Genomic DNA, 14822 nt, shown 5'->3' with positions numbered 1-14822 from the left:
AATGTTTGTGAACACCCATGATATAGATAACCAGTGTAGAAAGGGGTCTGTACATCCTGGAAAATCACAGCTTCGAATCACATCGACAAATGCTCAACATTGTTTTGTTCTGCTCTTCCAATTGTGCAACAAACAAAATGTAATGTACCAGAATGTGTGTGCAGCGTGTTGGCTACATGTGCCAATCGGACCCAGCGCTGTACCACTGTGGGATGAAAAATGTAGTGCATAGAACATACCTAACTGTGTAACCAGAATGTCACTGGTTGCAGTCCTGGTTAAAAACATTACCATCAAATTCAACGGACTCTAGGTTAAAATGCGACACCTCAAAACATGTCTATTCTGTTCTTTAAAATTCACCTCAATTATTTAACGAACGCCTCCGCTTCTAACACTGCCCAAAACCGAGCCAAGGCCTGTCGCTCTGACTCACCCACGCCCACCGCGACCTCAGATAAATATGTGTTAGGTAGCTCTCTCACCTTCCGTTGGCCTGGACCCCCTTTCTTCCAATCTGGATAGTGGACAGACGAAGAGCAAGACGACTTGCAACCGGAGGCCGAGCCCCGCCATGGAGCTTGTTACCAAACTGCCACGCCTAGGGCGCGCGCCCAAGAAGCCCGCGAGTTCCGCGAGACAAATTGTGACGTCACCGTTGCACGGCAAATAAAGGCCTTTCAGCTGGGCCCCTTGTGTTCATTGTGATCCGTGACCTTCCCCGCCACGCGTGGACCTCTCTAACGGCTGTGATACTGGTCATTGGAACGAAAAAAAAAGAAAAATAATAACATTGAAGGCGAGGGATACGGATACCTAAAACAAAGTCATTTTTTGACCTAAAAAACGAGATCTGCTCCCTGATTCTGATCTTTTGGTATGCATGATTACTGACATGCATGCAGGCCGTCGATTTCTAAGGGTGACACTGTCACTGACATTACTTGTGATTGAAATAAACACTAGTACGCTATTGCAGACTAGGGGCTGATATTGTATGCGAGTTCTGACTCGGAGGCCGCACAATCTCTGACAGGTTTTCTACCGGCACGACCGGAATTTTAATGTCTCGACCGGTACGAAAATGAGCAAAATTACTTAAAGCCGGGTATTTAACCCTTATCTGCTCATACTTAAACCAGCAAATATAATAGAAAACACTTCTAAATGTGTTTTAGAACTGCATGAATGATTAAAGTAATGTACTAATTTACATTCAATGCTGTTTTACGTTCCTATTTAGTATTATTCCAGGCCTTTAAAAAAACACAAATTGACGGTATTTTTCTTTTGGTAAGGTGGCATTGGCAACCCTATCCCTACATGGGATGTAGAGACTGTTATGCTCATAGCCTCGTAACTCAGGCATTTAAAAGTGTGATCTTAATAAGGTAAATGGAAAATTAACGCTATTGAACGGTGATATAGGTTTGTACAGTGCATGATCCCATTAAAGAAAAATACAAAAAATTATTGAATTTGTCTCATCAACTGATAATACTCAAGGCTTTATCCCAGATAGTGGTTTGTTGCCGATAGTGCCACCCCAGTGTAGACTCAGCCATATGCAAATCAGCCCGGGTCATGTACCAGAGAGAACAGTCTAGTCCGGATTGCCAAACCAGGTCCACCCCGAAACAGAACACAAGCAACCAAAGATCAGTTTCAGTCCAATTGTACCACTTCAGTTGGGTGTAGCTTGGTTCCAGTGGCACAGTGAGCACGGGACCCAATCTGGGTATATCCGTCACACTTAAGGCATCACAATGAAAGATCCAACACAGTCATGGATGGGCCTTACACTCACTCTGACCCCCCCAAGCCCACCGTTACTTCCAACAAATATGTCTCTGGTCTCTAACCTAAACAGACAATCACTATGGTACCAGCTATGTTTTGGGACCCCATCTTCCCGTCCAGATTGTGGATAAACGAAAAGCAAGACAACCTGCAACTAGAAGCTGAGCCCCATCATGGAGCTTGTTATACCTTGGTATACCAAGACCAGTTTTAGTGTAAGTGTAAGTGGGCCTCTTCAGGTGGGTGCAGCTTTGTTCCAATGGCACAGTGAGCATGGGACCCACATCTGGGTATACCTGTCGCTCATGAGGGGTCACTATGAAAAACAGAAAGTGGAGAAAAAAATGATGAATGAAATACTTCAATTCATCTCAGCCATGGTTAATTACTCAGTGGTGCAGCCAGTTCATCAATTTTTCCCACTATGCCACCTTAGATTAGACCCAGCCGTATGCAAATCAACCTTGGTCCAGCTTCAATGGAAAAAGTCCAGCACCGAATTGCTAAGCTAAGGGTGAATCGACTACTATGCTTCCTCACTTCTGTCCAGCAGCATTCGCCTCTCTGCCCAACCTCCTCCCTCCGCTCCCAGAGATCTCCCCGCTTCACCATTGCCATCAAGAAGTCCGCAGCGAGTGGGCACGAACGAGCCTCCGTGAGTCCCCCCCCAATCACTTTGATTGCACAAATCAGTGGAAGTAAGAATCAGTCTGCATGGATGTACCTGTCTGCGCTTTGTAAGTGCTGGAACCCTCGTACTTCAGCACGGCTGTGAAAGCCGCACCAGCCTGCACAGTCCCACAGGCACCTTAAAGACAACCCCAACTTAACTGACAAAGGGGTGGCAATTCTTCTGTGTTTTAAGAAACTTATCTGTTTGGATAACTCAAACTCTGGTGTCAAAGACAGAAAAGCAGTTATTCAAAGATTTACTGACCAATCAGGCCTGGTTCTTACTGAAGATCCTTTGAAAGAATTTGATCATGGAACATGCAAGACTCATTTATTTATTTATTTATTTTTGACACTTGTAAAGCGCTACTTATACCCTTAGGCGTCAAGGCGCTAAAAACCATTATTGAAAAAGTGGGAGAGCAGAGTAAACAGAATGACAGCTGAACATGGTTAATGAGAGAACAGCCAGGTTTTCAAGAGTTTACGAAACTGAAACAGCGTAGCACTTCGTCTGATGTTGAGAGGCAAGGCGTTCCAAAGTCTGGGGGCCGCCACCAGAAAGCGACGGTCTCCCCAGGACACTGTTTTGGTGCGTGGGACAGACAGTTGATTAAGAGTGGCTGAGCGTAAAGCTCTTGTCGGTTTGTAAAATTGAAGTTTGTCTCTCAAAAAATGTGGTCCTCGATTATTAACTGATTTAAAAACTATACAGAGAGCCTTGAAGTGGATCCTTTTTTGTACAGTCAGCCAGTGAAGGTCTTTTATATTTTGGGCAATAGGTTCGAACTTTGTTTTGCCGGTAATGAGACGGGCTGCTGCATTCTGTATAGTTTGAAGTTTTGTGGTGACTCGAGATTGCGCATTGAGAAATAAGCCGTTACAGTAATCCAGGGATGAGAGGACAAGAGCCGAGACCAGTGTCTTTATCGCAGAATCGGGTAGAAAAGGACGAATTTTGCGAATCATTTTTAGTTTTAGGTGCGCTGTGGATGCTGTCTTATTGGCATGATCCATGAAATTAAGTCCATCGTCGAAGATAATCCCCAGATTCCTGACCTTCGAGGTCGGTGTGGGAGGGGTACCAAAGGTTTCTGGCCACCAACTGGTGGACCAGGCTGGAGACAGTGGACCGAAGATAAGCACCTCAGTTTTCTCTGAGTTTAGCTTTAAACAGTTGGATTCCATCCAGTCTCCTATGTCTAGGAGCCCTTTCTTAAATTTTTCAGCTACTTGCTCTCCGTCACCCTTGATCGCCAACACTAGTTGGGTGTCGTCGGCGTACGAGGTAAGGCTCATCCCATGAGCTTTGATGGTCTTAGCTAGGTCCGACACATAGATGTTAAAAAGTGTCGGACTAAGGGATGAGCCTTGAGGGACACCACAGGGGGCGGAGAGTTGTGCTGATTGAAATGGTCCTAGGATGACCGCCTGCGTTCTATTGGCAAGAAAGGAGGCTATTAAGTTTTTGGCAGAGTGACAAATGCCAAATCCTTGGACACGGTCGACCAAGATGTTGTGGTCGACCGTGTCAAAAGCCGCTGATAGATCTAGCAGCACCAATATGGCAGTGCCACCTTGGTCCCTAATCTCCCTGATGTCATCCGCGGCTTTAATCAAGGCGGTCTCGGTCCCGTGAAATTTTCGAAACCCAAACTGTGTATCGTCCAGGAGCTGGTGAACCTCGATGAACTCAGAGATCTGGGTGTTCATGATCTTTTCAATGGTCTTAGCAATGAACGGTAAGCTGGCAATAGGTCGGTAGTTTTTCAGCTCATTTTTATCGAGCGAAGGTTTTTTTAGCAAAGGCTTTAGTAGCGTATTTTTGAGCGAATTAGGGTATTGGCCTGACCGCAGTATCAGGTTACAGACCTGTGTGAGAGCTGGCAGGATGACTTCTAAAGCTGGTCTGAGGACAGATAAGGGGCAAGGGTCGAGGAGTGAACCTGATTTAATGGTCAGTAGTGTGTTTTTTATTTGCTCCTGGGTAACTGGTTGAAAACACGGAAAGACATTAACTGAAGAGGGGATAACGGAAGATGTGGCGACCGGAGGTGATTTGGAAGAGAATGCTTGGTAGATGTCGTCTACTTTGGTGTAGAAAAAAGATGCAAGAGCGTCACACAGAGATTGTGACGGGGGAGGCGTGAGGTCAGGGGAATTTCCTGATAAAGCTTTGGTAATAGAGAATAGTTGTTTACTAGAGTTCCTGGCCTGCTCGATTTGGTCAGTATAGTATTCTCTTTTAGCTTGCGCTATCATATTTTTATATAGGGCAACAGCTTCCCTATAGGCAGACTTACTGACAGCATCATAGTCTTTCCTCCAGATTCTCTCCTTGCTGCGGTTTATCTGTTTTTGTGTCCTAAGTTTGTCATCGTACCAAGGAGCGGAGGGTTTAAGTCGGTTGCTAGAGTGTTCCTTGGAAGGGGCTGATTGGTGGGATGCCTGACCAATCCAGTCATATAATTGCTGGAGAGCTATATTGGGGTCGGCAACGAACTCTGGACAGGATAGTATAAGTGTAGACTTGAAATTTTCTAGATTTATATTTTTCCAATCTTTAAACGGTAGTTTAGGGACCGATTGGGAATTGTTATAATAATCATTGTGAGAAGCAATGTTCGCAAAGATTGCAAAGTGATCTGTCCACTGCATGGGCAGAATGTTGGTGATTTGGAGTCCTTCTAAATTGGAAAAAATAGGGTCCAGAATGTGGCCCGCTTGGTGAGTGGGGGACCTAACAAGCTGTTTTAATCCTAGATTGCCTAGGTCAGAGATGAGGGCAACGGAATCAGCTAGGTGATCAAGATCCAAATGGAAATTCAGGTCACCGAGAACTGTGAAGCTGGTTTCTGTAGCTACAGATTCCATTATGGAGTTTAAGCTGGACAGAAAAGTAGTTTTTGATCCCGGGGGCCGATATATTAACATTCCCTTAAAGTTGAATAAGGGGGAGATGTTGATAGAGAATTGCATGGCCTCACAGGCGGTGGAAGGAATGACGGTTGTTTTCACAGGGTAAGTGTCTCTGGCGATTATGGCCAGCCCACCCCCTCTTTGTTTGGGCCTATCCTGACAGTAGGCCTTAAATCCTGGTGGCACAGCGATGATCAGATCTGGCTGTGAGGATTCATCTGTCCACGTTTCCGTGATGAACAAAATATCAAGAGAATAGTCAGTAATAAGATCAAATATTTCCTGCCTGTGCTTGCCAAGAGAACGTGCATTGATAAGAGCCATAGAAGTAGTATAACCTGCATCATAGTTGATAGGAGTGCCCGTGAATTGAAGGGGAGGAAGCAGGGGGATGGAGTAGAGACAGTGAGGACAGGCTATAGTCGTGTCTTTGTGAATATCTGAGAGGTTCCTTTTTAGACATTTGGACGAGTCACGAGGACATGAGGCAATTAGATCATGACTGGAGTAGGTTATGATACTTGCCGATAAATTTTTGGCAGGATTTGTGGCCCTGGGCCCGGTCCCGGCGCGGACGGGCGCAGACGGGCTTGCCTCTGGCGCGCCTCCGGCGCGCCGCCGGCGCGCCCGCTGCGCCCGCCCGCTGCGCGGACGGGAAGTACCTTTCTTTTTGTACATGAAGGGGCGGGAAGGGAGGGAGCGTTCGATCGACTGGAGCGCAGCCCTTCCCTGCTCAAGATGGCGGGTGTCACGAGTGGTCACGTGATCGCGCCGAAAGGGCAGCGCTGATGACAATAAGCTGCAGACGCGCAATGCAGTGCGCAGTGAATGTCCAGAAGGTGATGTGAGTAATTTAGCCACCAATCATGTATTTAAAAATACATGTGTAAAGTTATCGCCCAATGAGCAGACAGTAACCACAACAATTGAAAATGCGCTATTAAAATAAGTGCAACAGGGATAGAAAGAGAACCCCCGGCTTCCGCCTCAGGGGAGAGCAAGTTTAAAAATAAGGTTTACCGAGGTTAAGGGAGGACGCTCCTTAAATACATACAGGGGGCGGGAGCGCTCGATCGACTGGAGCGCAGCCCTTCCCTGCTCAAGATGGCGGGTGTCACGAGTGGTCACGTGATCGCGCCGAAAGGGCAGCGCTGATGACAATAAGCTGCAGACGCGCAATGCAGTGCGCAGTGAATGTCCAGAAGGTGATGTGAGTAATTTAGCCACCAATCATGTATTTAAAAATACATGTGTAAAGTTATCGCCCAATGAGCAGACAGTAACCACAACAATTGAAAATGCGCTATTAAAATAAGTGCAACAGGGATAGAAAGAGAACCCCCGGCTTCCGCCTCAGGGGAGAGCAAGTTTAAAAATAAGGTTTACCGAGGTTAAGGGAGGACGCTCCTTAAATACATACAGGGGGCGGGAGCGCTCGATCGACTGGAGCGCAGCCCTTCCCTGCTCAAGATGGCGGGTGTCACGAGTGGTCACGTGATCGCGCCGAAAGGGCAGCGCTGATGACAATAAGCTGCAGACGCGCAATGCAGTGCGCAGTGAATGTCCAGAAGGTGATGTGAGTAATTTAGCCACCAATCATGTATTTAAAAATACATGTGTAAAGTTATCGCCCAATGAGCAGACAGTAACCACAACAATTGAAAATGCGCTATTAAAATAAGTGCAACAGGGATAGAAAGAGAACCCCCGGCTTCCGCCTCAGGGGAGAGCAAGTTTAAAAATAAGGTCATGGTTGGGCGGAACAGGTTGTTCGTCAATGGGATCAAGCCATTTTGGCCCAAAAATACTCAAATTCAGAAGAGCTGCACAGAATTTCTATGGAAGACCAAAGCAACATCACTCTGAAGGACCTCCAGAACATCTATTTATAGACATTGGCATGTGTGGAAGACTTCAGTTTCACAGGAAAGTAACCAAACCTGTGAAACGGCAAAGGAGCTTCCTGTTATTCAGGATGCCACAAAGAACAAAAATAAAAAAGAGGACTTTAGACACTGATTCTAAAGAAGATGACTGTACTTCAATCTTGACTAAGCACAAGTGTGCTTCACATTTTACTCTGGAGAATTGGGACTTGATCAATATCTACTAAGTGCTATTATTGTTTCACCACTGAGTTTGTGTCACTCAACTGAACTAAAATAATTCCATGCATGGTGTGGCATTGTACCTAAGAAGAATAGTGTTGTAAATAAAGGTAGCGTAGTCCTTGTAGTTCCTTGTAAGTACTTTATTCAAGTAAGATGGTAAGTTAAGAAGAGGATAGGAAAACCCCACCAGGAGCAGCCTCCTGCCGCTCAGCCCTTCATCTAACTGACATTCTTACACACTCAACATTCCAACAAGCTCTCACACCAACACTCTAGGCTGAGCAGCAGGAATAAGTACAACACATCTCCCTTCTTTAATAGAAGAACAATAAATAAGAATAAAATTGCGGAGAACAAGTCAAATCATGCAACTTCAGAAATTAACATGAAATCAGGTAAGATCAGCAATTAACATTCACTCACGCAAATCACCAAATTACATTCACCATCACCTTCTCCCTTCCTCAAACAAAAACAACATTACTCCCAAATCGAAATACCCAACACACCACCACGCCAGTACACAACATACAAAACCCAAAAAACCAAACAAACCGACTGGCCAGGTCAGCACGAGGCAAAAGGGTCCAAACTCACGGCGTGACAGGGAAAAATGCAACCATCATACACACATTATACGAAACGTACAACTGTGACAGGAGTCACGTCACTTAGGTCCCGCGCTGAAGACCTAAGGTCACAGACTCCCAATCTCGTGCCAAACAAAATAATTTATAGAAAATAACAATATTAATAATAAGGTGACCTGTTCACAGACTGCCGTACCAAAGCAGGAGTTCCAAAAATGCAAAACAATATAGTAATGAGTGGCTTAAGCTTGACAGCCATCTCATGCGCAACATAAATTCCCATACACCATACAAGCAATGAGTGACTAAAACAACTTCTCAGTCATCTCATGAACAGTAGAAAACATGAGTGACTTAACACATGGCATGCATCTCATGCACAACTATAAAAATAATGAGTGACTTAGAAGCTAATAGTCATCTTATGTACTACAACCAACAAGTGATACAACTACATCTTACAGCCATTTCATGCAGACCACGAAATATTGAGTGACTGAAAAAAACTTAGGGCCAGATGTAGGAAGGCAAATACCGGTCGGTAACGGCCGATTTCGGCCGTTACCGACCGGTATTTGCAGATGGAGATGTAGGGGCCAGAAAAAGTGACAAATCGGTATATTTACCGATTCTGTAAATTTACCGATTCGGTAAAATACCGAATCGGTATATTTACCGAATCGGTAAATCTACATGTAGGTGGCACTGTAATCAGTGCCACAGGCCCTTACCGAACCGTTATTTACCATGGAATACTATTCCATGGTAAATAACGAATTCCTGTGTACATGCACATCTGTGCATGTACACCTGTGCCATGCCCTTAGGGTATCTATGTGTGCCACATGGCACACAAGCCAGAATCAGGGGTGCAACAGGGTGTCAAAGTGGCACCCAGTCCCCCTTGCAAATTCTGTATTTTTACCGAATCAGTATTTACCGATTCGGTAATTGACATTGATTCCTATGGGCCTCAAGGCCCATAGGAATCAACGACAATTACCGAATCGGTAAATACCGATTCGGTAATTACAGAATCCTACAGATTCGGTAAAAAATACAGAATTTTTAACTACATCTCATTTACCGAATCTAGAATACCGAATCGGTAAAATTCGGTATTCTAGAGTCGGTAAATGAGAATTACCTACATCTAGCCCTTAGTGTCATCCCATACACAACCACCAGAAGGTGATTTGGTAGTCTTGTCATGTCCCACAAACAACAAAAGGCTTAATTATTATCAAACATCTGAAGAAAAAGAACATGTTAAGTGAAAAAACTGGCTTCAAGTACATAAGGTCATCTTATTACAGCATTTTCCAAATTATGAACTGCTTGCTCTTTATACCAGTCTTGGCCTCACTGGCCCTTATGTTCTCTCATGCGCCTTCCTTTTATTTCAAACACCGTAGCTCGATCTTTTCCCCCGAGCAATATACCACAATTATGCAGAGTAACACGCAGCGACAAGGAATAATTGCAAAAACACAGTCCCTTCGAGTCTGGTGTCCCTTAAAAAGAAGCAGCAGTTCCACATTTGCCACAAGTAAGTCGTGCTGTTAACAACGGAGGAAAGCAATGGTGAAATCTCCTTTAAAAACGTGGTTGGCAGGGTGCTGTAAACTTGCGGCAAATAACGTAGTGCACCATAAGATGGCGGCACGTTCAGCACACCTTGCCGTATGCTCACGGCACGGTAAATCAGCAAAGCTTCCTTGAAAAGCTTTACCGCACTGACAGTGAGATGGTCACTGCGTGACAAACAAAGCAAGGTGAGTGTCTCGCGGCCAATTTGTATTTTAACTTCAGAGTGATTAACGGTTTCCATAAAAATTTGTTTGCCTTTTGAAAGTGTGTTTGCCCTACAGATTGCCCCCTAGATTGCTGCCATCACTTCCGAATCGTGACAAATCACCACAGTTTTAAAGTACCACCCACCGGGGCCCAAACCTGTGCCCCCGTTCAACTTGGCACTAACAAATGATTCCCAGACTCAGTATGTGCTACAAAGCAACACAAGAAAAAAATGTGAATCCCCAATGTGGCACGCACACTTCAAACCAGTAGTCATTCAATTAGGTTTTTCCTGTTCTGAATGTTGCTTGCTGCGCGCTGCTTTCACTCCATGGGGCGAGACAACACAGCATTCACCGATCTCCCCACAGGTAGAACAAAAAAAACTGCTGACAGAGGTGTCTTAGTCTCATCATGGCAACAGAACCCCCGCCCCAACATACCCAAACATCCCGCAAATAACACGTAAACACAGTGTTAGATTGGGGAAAGTTGCTGCAGGTTTATTACATAGAACATTATGTAATCATTGTGGGTTATCTTACGGGCGATCCAAGGGCAGGCCGCATTCTCGCCACCTGCCCGCCTGATGAGCCAAGCAGCACCGTGGCGAACCACCTATATGCTGCCCTATTATGGTAATAATATACTCCAGCCCCTTGCCGGGCGGAGCGTCTGTAGGCCAACCCCCCGGTTGCACAGGCCCACAACCGCCCGAAGGACTACTGAGGCGCCGACACGGATTCCCGGACCTCCCTTGAGTTTCCAGGTTTTAGGCTCTGGCACCCCTATGTGCCCGCTGAAGTACAGTGCTGCACCTCTCTTGCTTCCGGATCGCCCTGTAACTCCGCCACAGCCCGGCCGGTGGCCACCGTCAACGTCCGGGCCCCCCACACTTAGCTACCTAGATTACCTGCAACCCTTGCTCTGCAGAGCTTCTCGTAAGTCCAAGAGGAACAAGTCCAACCCGACTGGTGAAATGTGAACCCCGTCTACTTCAAAGTAGCCTTTGATCCTGTCCTGAATCATTTCATGCCTGATGAAACCAATGCCCATCTGTTTGGTGAATTTTCTCATGGCGCTGTTGATTTTTCTCCTAGACCTATCTATAGCTTCGCATGAATTAGCGTCCTGCCACACCCTGCGTGGCACAATTTCTGACCACCAGACTTCACACTCCCCCACTAGTCTGCAGGCCTCTCCCAAGTAAATTTTCATCTTCTGCAATAGTGTAGACCTTCCCAGGTTCGTGAGGTCGTTACCCCCAGGTGAATGACCAAGTGATGAGGCGGGGCCCCGCCGCAGATAGCGCTTCCTTTAATCTGTACACTCGGCTGTTCCAGCGCATGCCTGGGAAACCCAACCACACCCAATCTGTGTTCGAGAAACCCTGCGTCCAGTTCCTGATGGCTGCCCACCGACCCAACCTGGTGACGGTCGAATGCCCCAAGACCCACACTCTTTACCCTGTCAAAACAAAAGACACGATTCACTTTCTTTCCTTTATTGACTTAAGGTTTGCACAACACACTAAAACACTGCACACCAATATTTACAACTGTAATGACACTGTAAACTGCGGCAACAGCTAGCCCATCATGGGCGGATGTACCGCTTGTAACAAAGGGACTACCAGCGCCACACTTTTTGAACACTCGCTGGCTGCATGCCAGCTTTGAAGGCCGCAGTAGCTGCCCCTATTCTGAACGAGTGGCTGGAAAACTTCTTCCCCTGAGCCAACAATCCTGCTCTGGTGAGGCATGCCAACATTATTTTGTCCATTTGGTACTTAGTGAGTGGGCTAAGGTCTGCATGAATCAGGAGTTATCCTTCTGCTGCTGGACGTTGGGCGAGGTAGACCTGTGTGACAGCAACTGGACAATATGTAGGGTCCCCGAGGGGGGCCAGCACAATAACTACCCCTTTTCTTACTTGGTCTGTCTTAGACCTCCTGAGTGTGATGGTCGTGTTCCTGTCTACGCTAATGTCCGACAGTCCCAGGGCGTCCCCTGAGCTGTCGGTCTTGGAGCGAGCCACTATCTCGCTGCTCCGAAACGCTCCAAAGAAGGCTAGGCAAAAGGCCACCGCAAACAGGGAGGCCTCAAACTGCGAGTGTGCCACTGCTTTTAGAACATCTAGCATGGATTGTAAGGTGGGGAAATCAATGGGTGACCTATTGTCGGGGACCCTAGGTTTGTCCCTCGCCCAACCCTTCAGGGCCGCCCTGATGACAAAGGACTTAGCCGGATCCCGTGCCCCTCTCAATCTGGCATCATGGCTGATAGCCACCAGGTGGCCACAGGCCCAGGAGTGTGATTTTCCTTGTTTTTTAGCCCAAACAACAAATGCCTGCACTCTGTCCTCAAGAGTCAAGGCTGACAAGCCCATGTCCTCAACAGCTTTGTTGAAATTCGCAAGGTGACTCCCATAGCGCCTTCTCGTACCTGGGGTCAGCGATCTCTCCCCTAATGCTCTTAACTCCTGCTCCACTCCAAGATGCGCCAGAGTGCTGGTGGGAAGGGGGTCATCTCTGCTCTTGCCCGCGTGCACGCCGCCCGGAAACGGTCCCACTGGAAACGAGAAAGAGCATCAGCTGCTACGTTTTTGACCCCCGCAATGTGCCTAGCCCTAAACTCAATGTTGCAGCGTAGGCTCCCTCTGGCTAACTCCCTCAGCAGACACAGTACCAGCGGGCAACTGGCTGTTTGCCCGTTGATAGCCTGGACGACCGCCATGTTGTCTGACCAGAAGAGGACCTTTCTGTCCGACAGAAGCCCAGGCCAGAGGTGTAAAGCAATGAAAATAGGGAAAAGTTCAAGCACAGTGATGTTGGAGGTGATGCCACGCTTGCGCCAGGCGTTGGGCCATTCCTGCGCACACCAGTGTTCGCCCAGAATTGCATCAAAGCACTCCCTTCCTGATGCGTCCGTGAACATGCTGATTTCTGGACTGTCTACCCAAGGGGCCCTCCATATCACCGTCCCATTAAAGTCAGACAAGAATTCTTCCCACATCACCAAGTCTTTCTTCAGGCCAGCAGACAGTTTCACGAGGTGATGGCGCTTGACCACCCTGACCGTAGCCCTGGCTAATCTTCTAGCAAACACTCGGCCCAGTGGGATGACTCGTGCAGCAACGTTGAGCTTGCCCAGGAGGCTCTGGACGGCCCCTAGGGGTGCTTTGACTCTCCCCAGCAGTTCCTGAATATCCCGTTGCAAGTCCTGCATCTTCCCGGCAGGGAGTCTCGACACGTCCATAACGGTGTCTAACTCAATGCCCAGAAATGTGAGAACCTGTGCCAGGCCTTCCGTCTTGCCAGGTGCCAAAGGCACTCCCAGGTGTCTAGTCAGGTCCATGAAGCATTTTAGTCCATCACCACATTCCTGCGTACCATCCCTCCCAATGAATAAGAAATCATCAAGGTAGTGCGTCACTGCTTCACCGTCATATTTCACGGAGAGAGACCACTGCAGGAAAGAACTGAAGGCCTCAAAAAAGGCGCAGGATACCGCGCAGCCCTTGGGCATGCACTTGTCAAAGAAGAAATCCCCTTTCCACTTGAAGCCCAGGAGGTGCTGGCTCTCAGGGTGAACCGGCAAGAGTCTAAAAACTGCCTCTATGTCTTCTTTGGCCAACCAGGCCCCCTTCCCTGCTCTCCTAACCAGGTCAATTGCCATGTCTAAAGAACAGTAGGATACCGAGCTGGCACCCTCCGCCAGCCAAGAATTAACTGAGTCGCCCTCCGGGAAAGAAAGGTGGTGGATGAGCCTGAAAGACCCTAACTCCTTTTTGTGGACCACAGCCAGGGGGGATACCAAAAAGTCAGGGAGGGGCGGAAGAGGAAACGGGACCGCCACCCTCCCTAGTGCCAGTTCTTTTCTGATCTTTTCGCCCCCCACCTCCGAGAGGTCCCTCGCTGACTTCAGGTTCTCAGAGTCACTGCTGACCTTGGGACCCAGGTATGGGATCTTGAAGCTCTCAAGAAAGCCTTCCGCTAAAGTGGCCCTATCTTTCACATTGGGGTAGATCCTGAGGAGAGGTAAGAGGTTGGGGATGATGATCGGAGACGGACCTTTGCCCTGGGAAGAGGCCACCGGGGTGGGGGCCGCTGCAGTGGGGAAGGAGGCATGGTCAGGAGGGAAGGAAGGAAGGAAGGAGAGGCGGCGGGGTGGGACGAGAGGTGCAGGACCAGGCCGGGAAAAGGCTGTTACTTGTCTCGTCTGGCAGGGCCCGCTGCAGGCTCGCGCTTATCGCATGACGTGGCAGAATGGGAGCCGCTGCACTTGCTGCAGGAGTGGGCAAATCTGCTCGCATTCCCCCAGGTGCAATTTCCCCCGTTGTACAGCCTGCATGTCCCTGTGCTCTTTCTGTTCCCTTGTTTATGGAAGCTCCCTCCACCTCGGCCCCCCCGAGAGGACTGCTTGGAATGCCCTTTATTCTCCTGGTCTGGCCCCTGCCTGCTTCAACCTTCTTATCATTGGAGCTGCTTTTGTCCACCGCATCTGTCTTACCCTTGCCCATGTGCTGCATCCATAGCCTTACTTCCATTTGATCCCAATCTAACTCTGGACAAACCGCCATCTTCTTCCTGAACTCACAATCATATCTGTATCAGCCCATGCCAGTCGATTCAGCCTCTTCCGTTATGACACTCGCATACTGGAAAAGGCCCTGGGCCTGCTCAGGAAAGCGCTCCGTGGTGACTGCTGCTAGATGGAGAACGCCTGCCTCCAGTTCTTGAGGGAGTTCTCAGGCCAGGCCTGAAAGCGGACCTTCTTGTCCTCCTCTTTTCCCCCCATTTTTCTGATGTCCACCCCATCGGCCCCAAGCATGAGCAGGGAGAAAATGTCAATAAACTCCCTACGCCAGATCCCCTCCCTAGCCGTCTGCGGCACCTGCCAGGCGAGGGAGCACTTACCCGACAGCAAGGGGG

At 47.9% G+C, this 14822-nt stretch overlaps 2 protein-coding genes across 3 annotated transcripts in view; one reads left to right on the top strand and one right to left on the bottom strand.

Moving 5' to 3' along the window:
- ZPBP2 (zona pellucida binding protein 2) overlaps positions 1–612 on the bottom strand; it is a 640439-nt gene extending 639827 nt beyond the window's left edge. Inside the window, exon 1 of one of the 2 annotated variants that reach the window (XM_078645671.1) lies at positions 486–612. In XM_078645671.1, the coding sequence (XP_078501797.1) occupies positions 486–576 (91 nt within the window). In that variant the 5' untranslated portion in view covers positions 577–612. The remainder of the gene's footprint in view (positions 1–485) is intronic. The other variant, XM_078645673.1, reaches the window with a different exon arrangement.
- The window catches only part of IKZF3 (IKAROS family zinc finger 3), a 661121-nt gene that overhangs the window by 21378 nt on the left and 624921 nt on the right, over positions 1–14822 (top strand). The gene's annotated exons all lie outside the window — the stretch shown is intronic.

The sequence above is a fragment of the Lissotriton helveticus genome, chromosome 5_1 (assembly GCF_964261635.1).
Source record: "Lissotriton helveticus chromosome 5_1, aLisHel1.1, whole genome shotgun sequence".
NCBI classification, from domain to species: Eukaryota; Metazoa; Chordata; class Amphibia; order Caudata; family Salamandridae; genus Lissotriton; species Lissotriton helveticus.
Note: the sequence above shows the minus strand (reverse complement) of the source record. Positions and strands in the feature narration are given on the sequence as shown.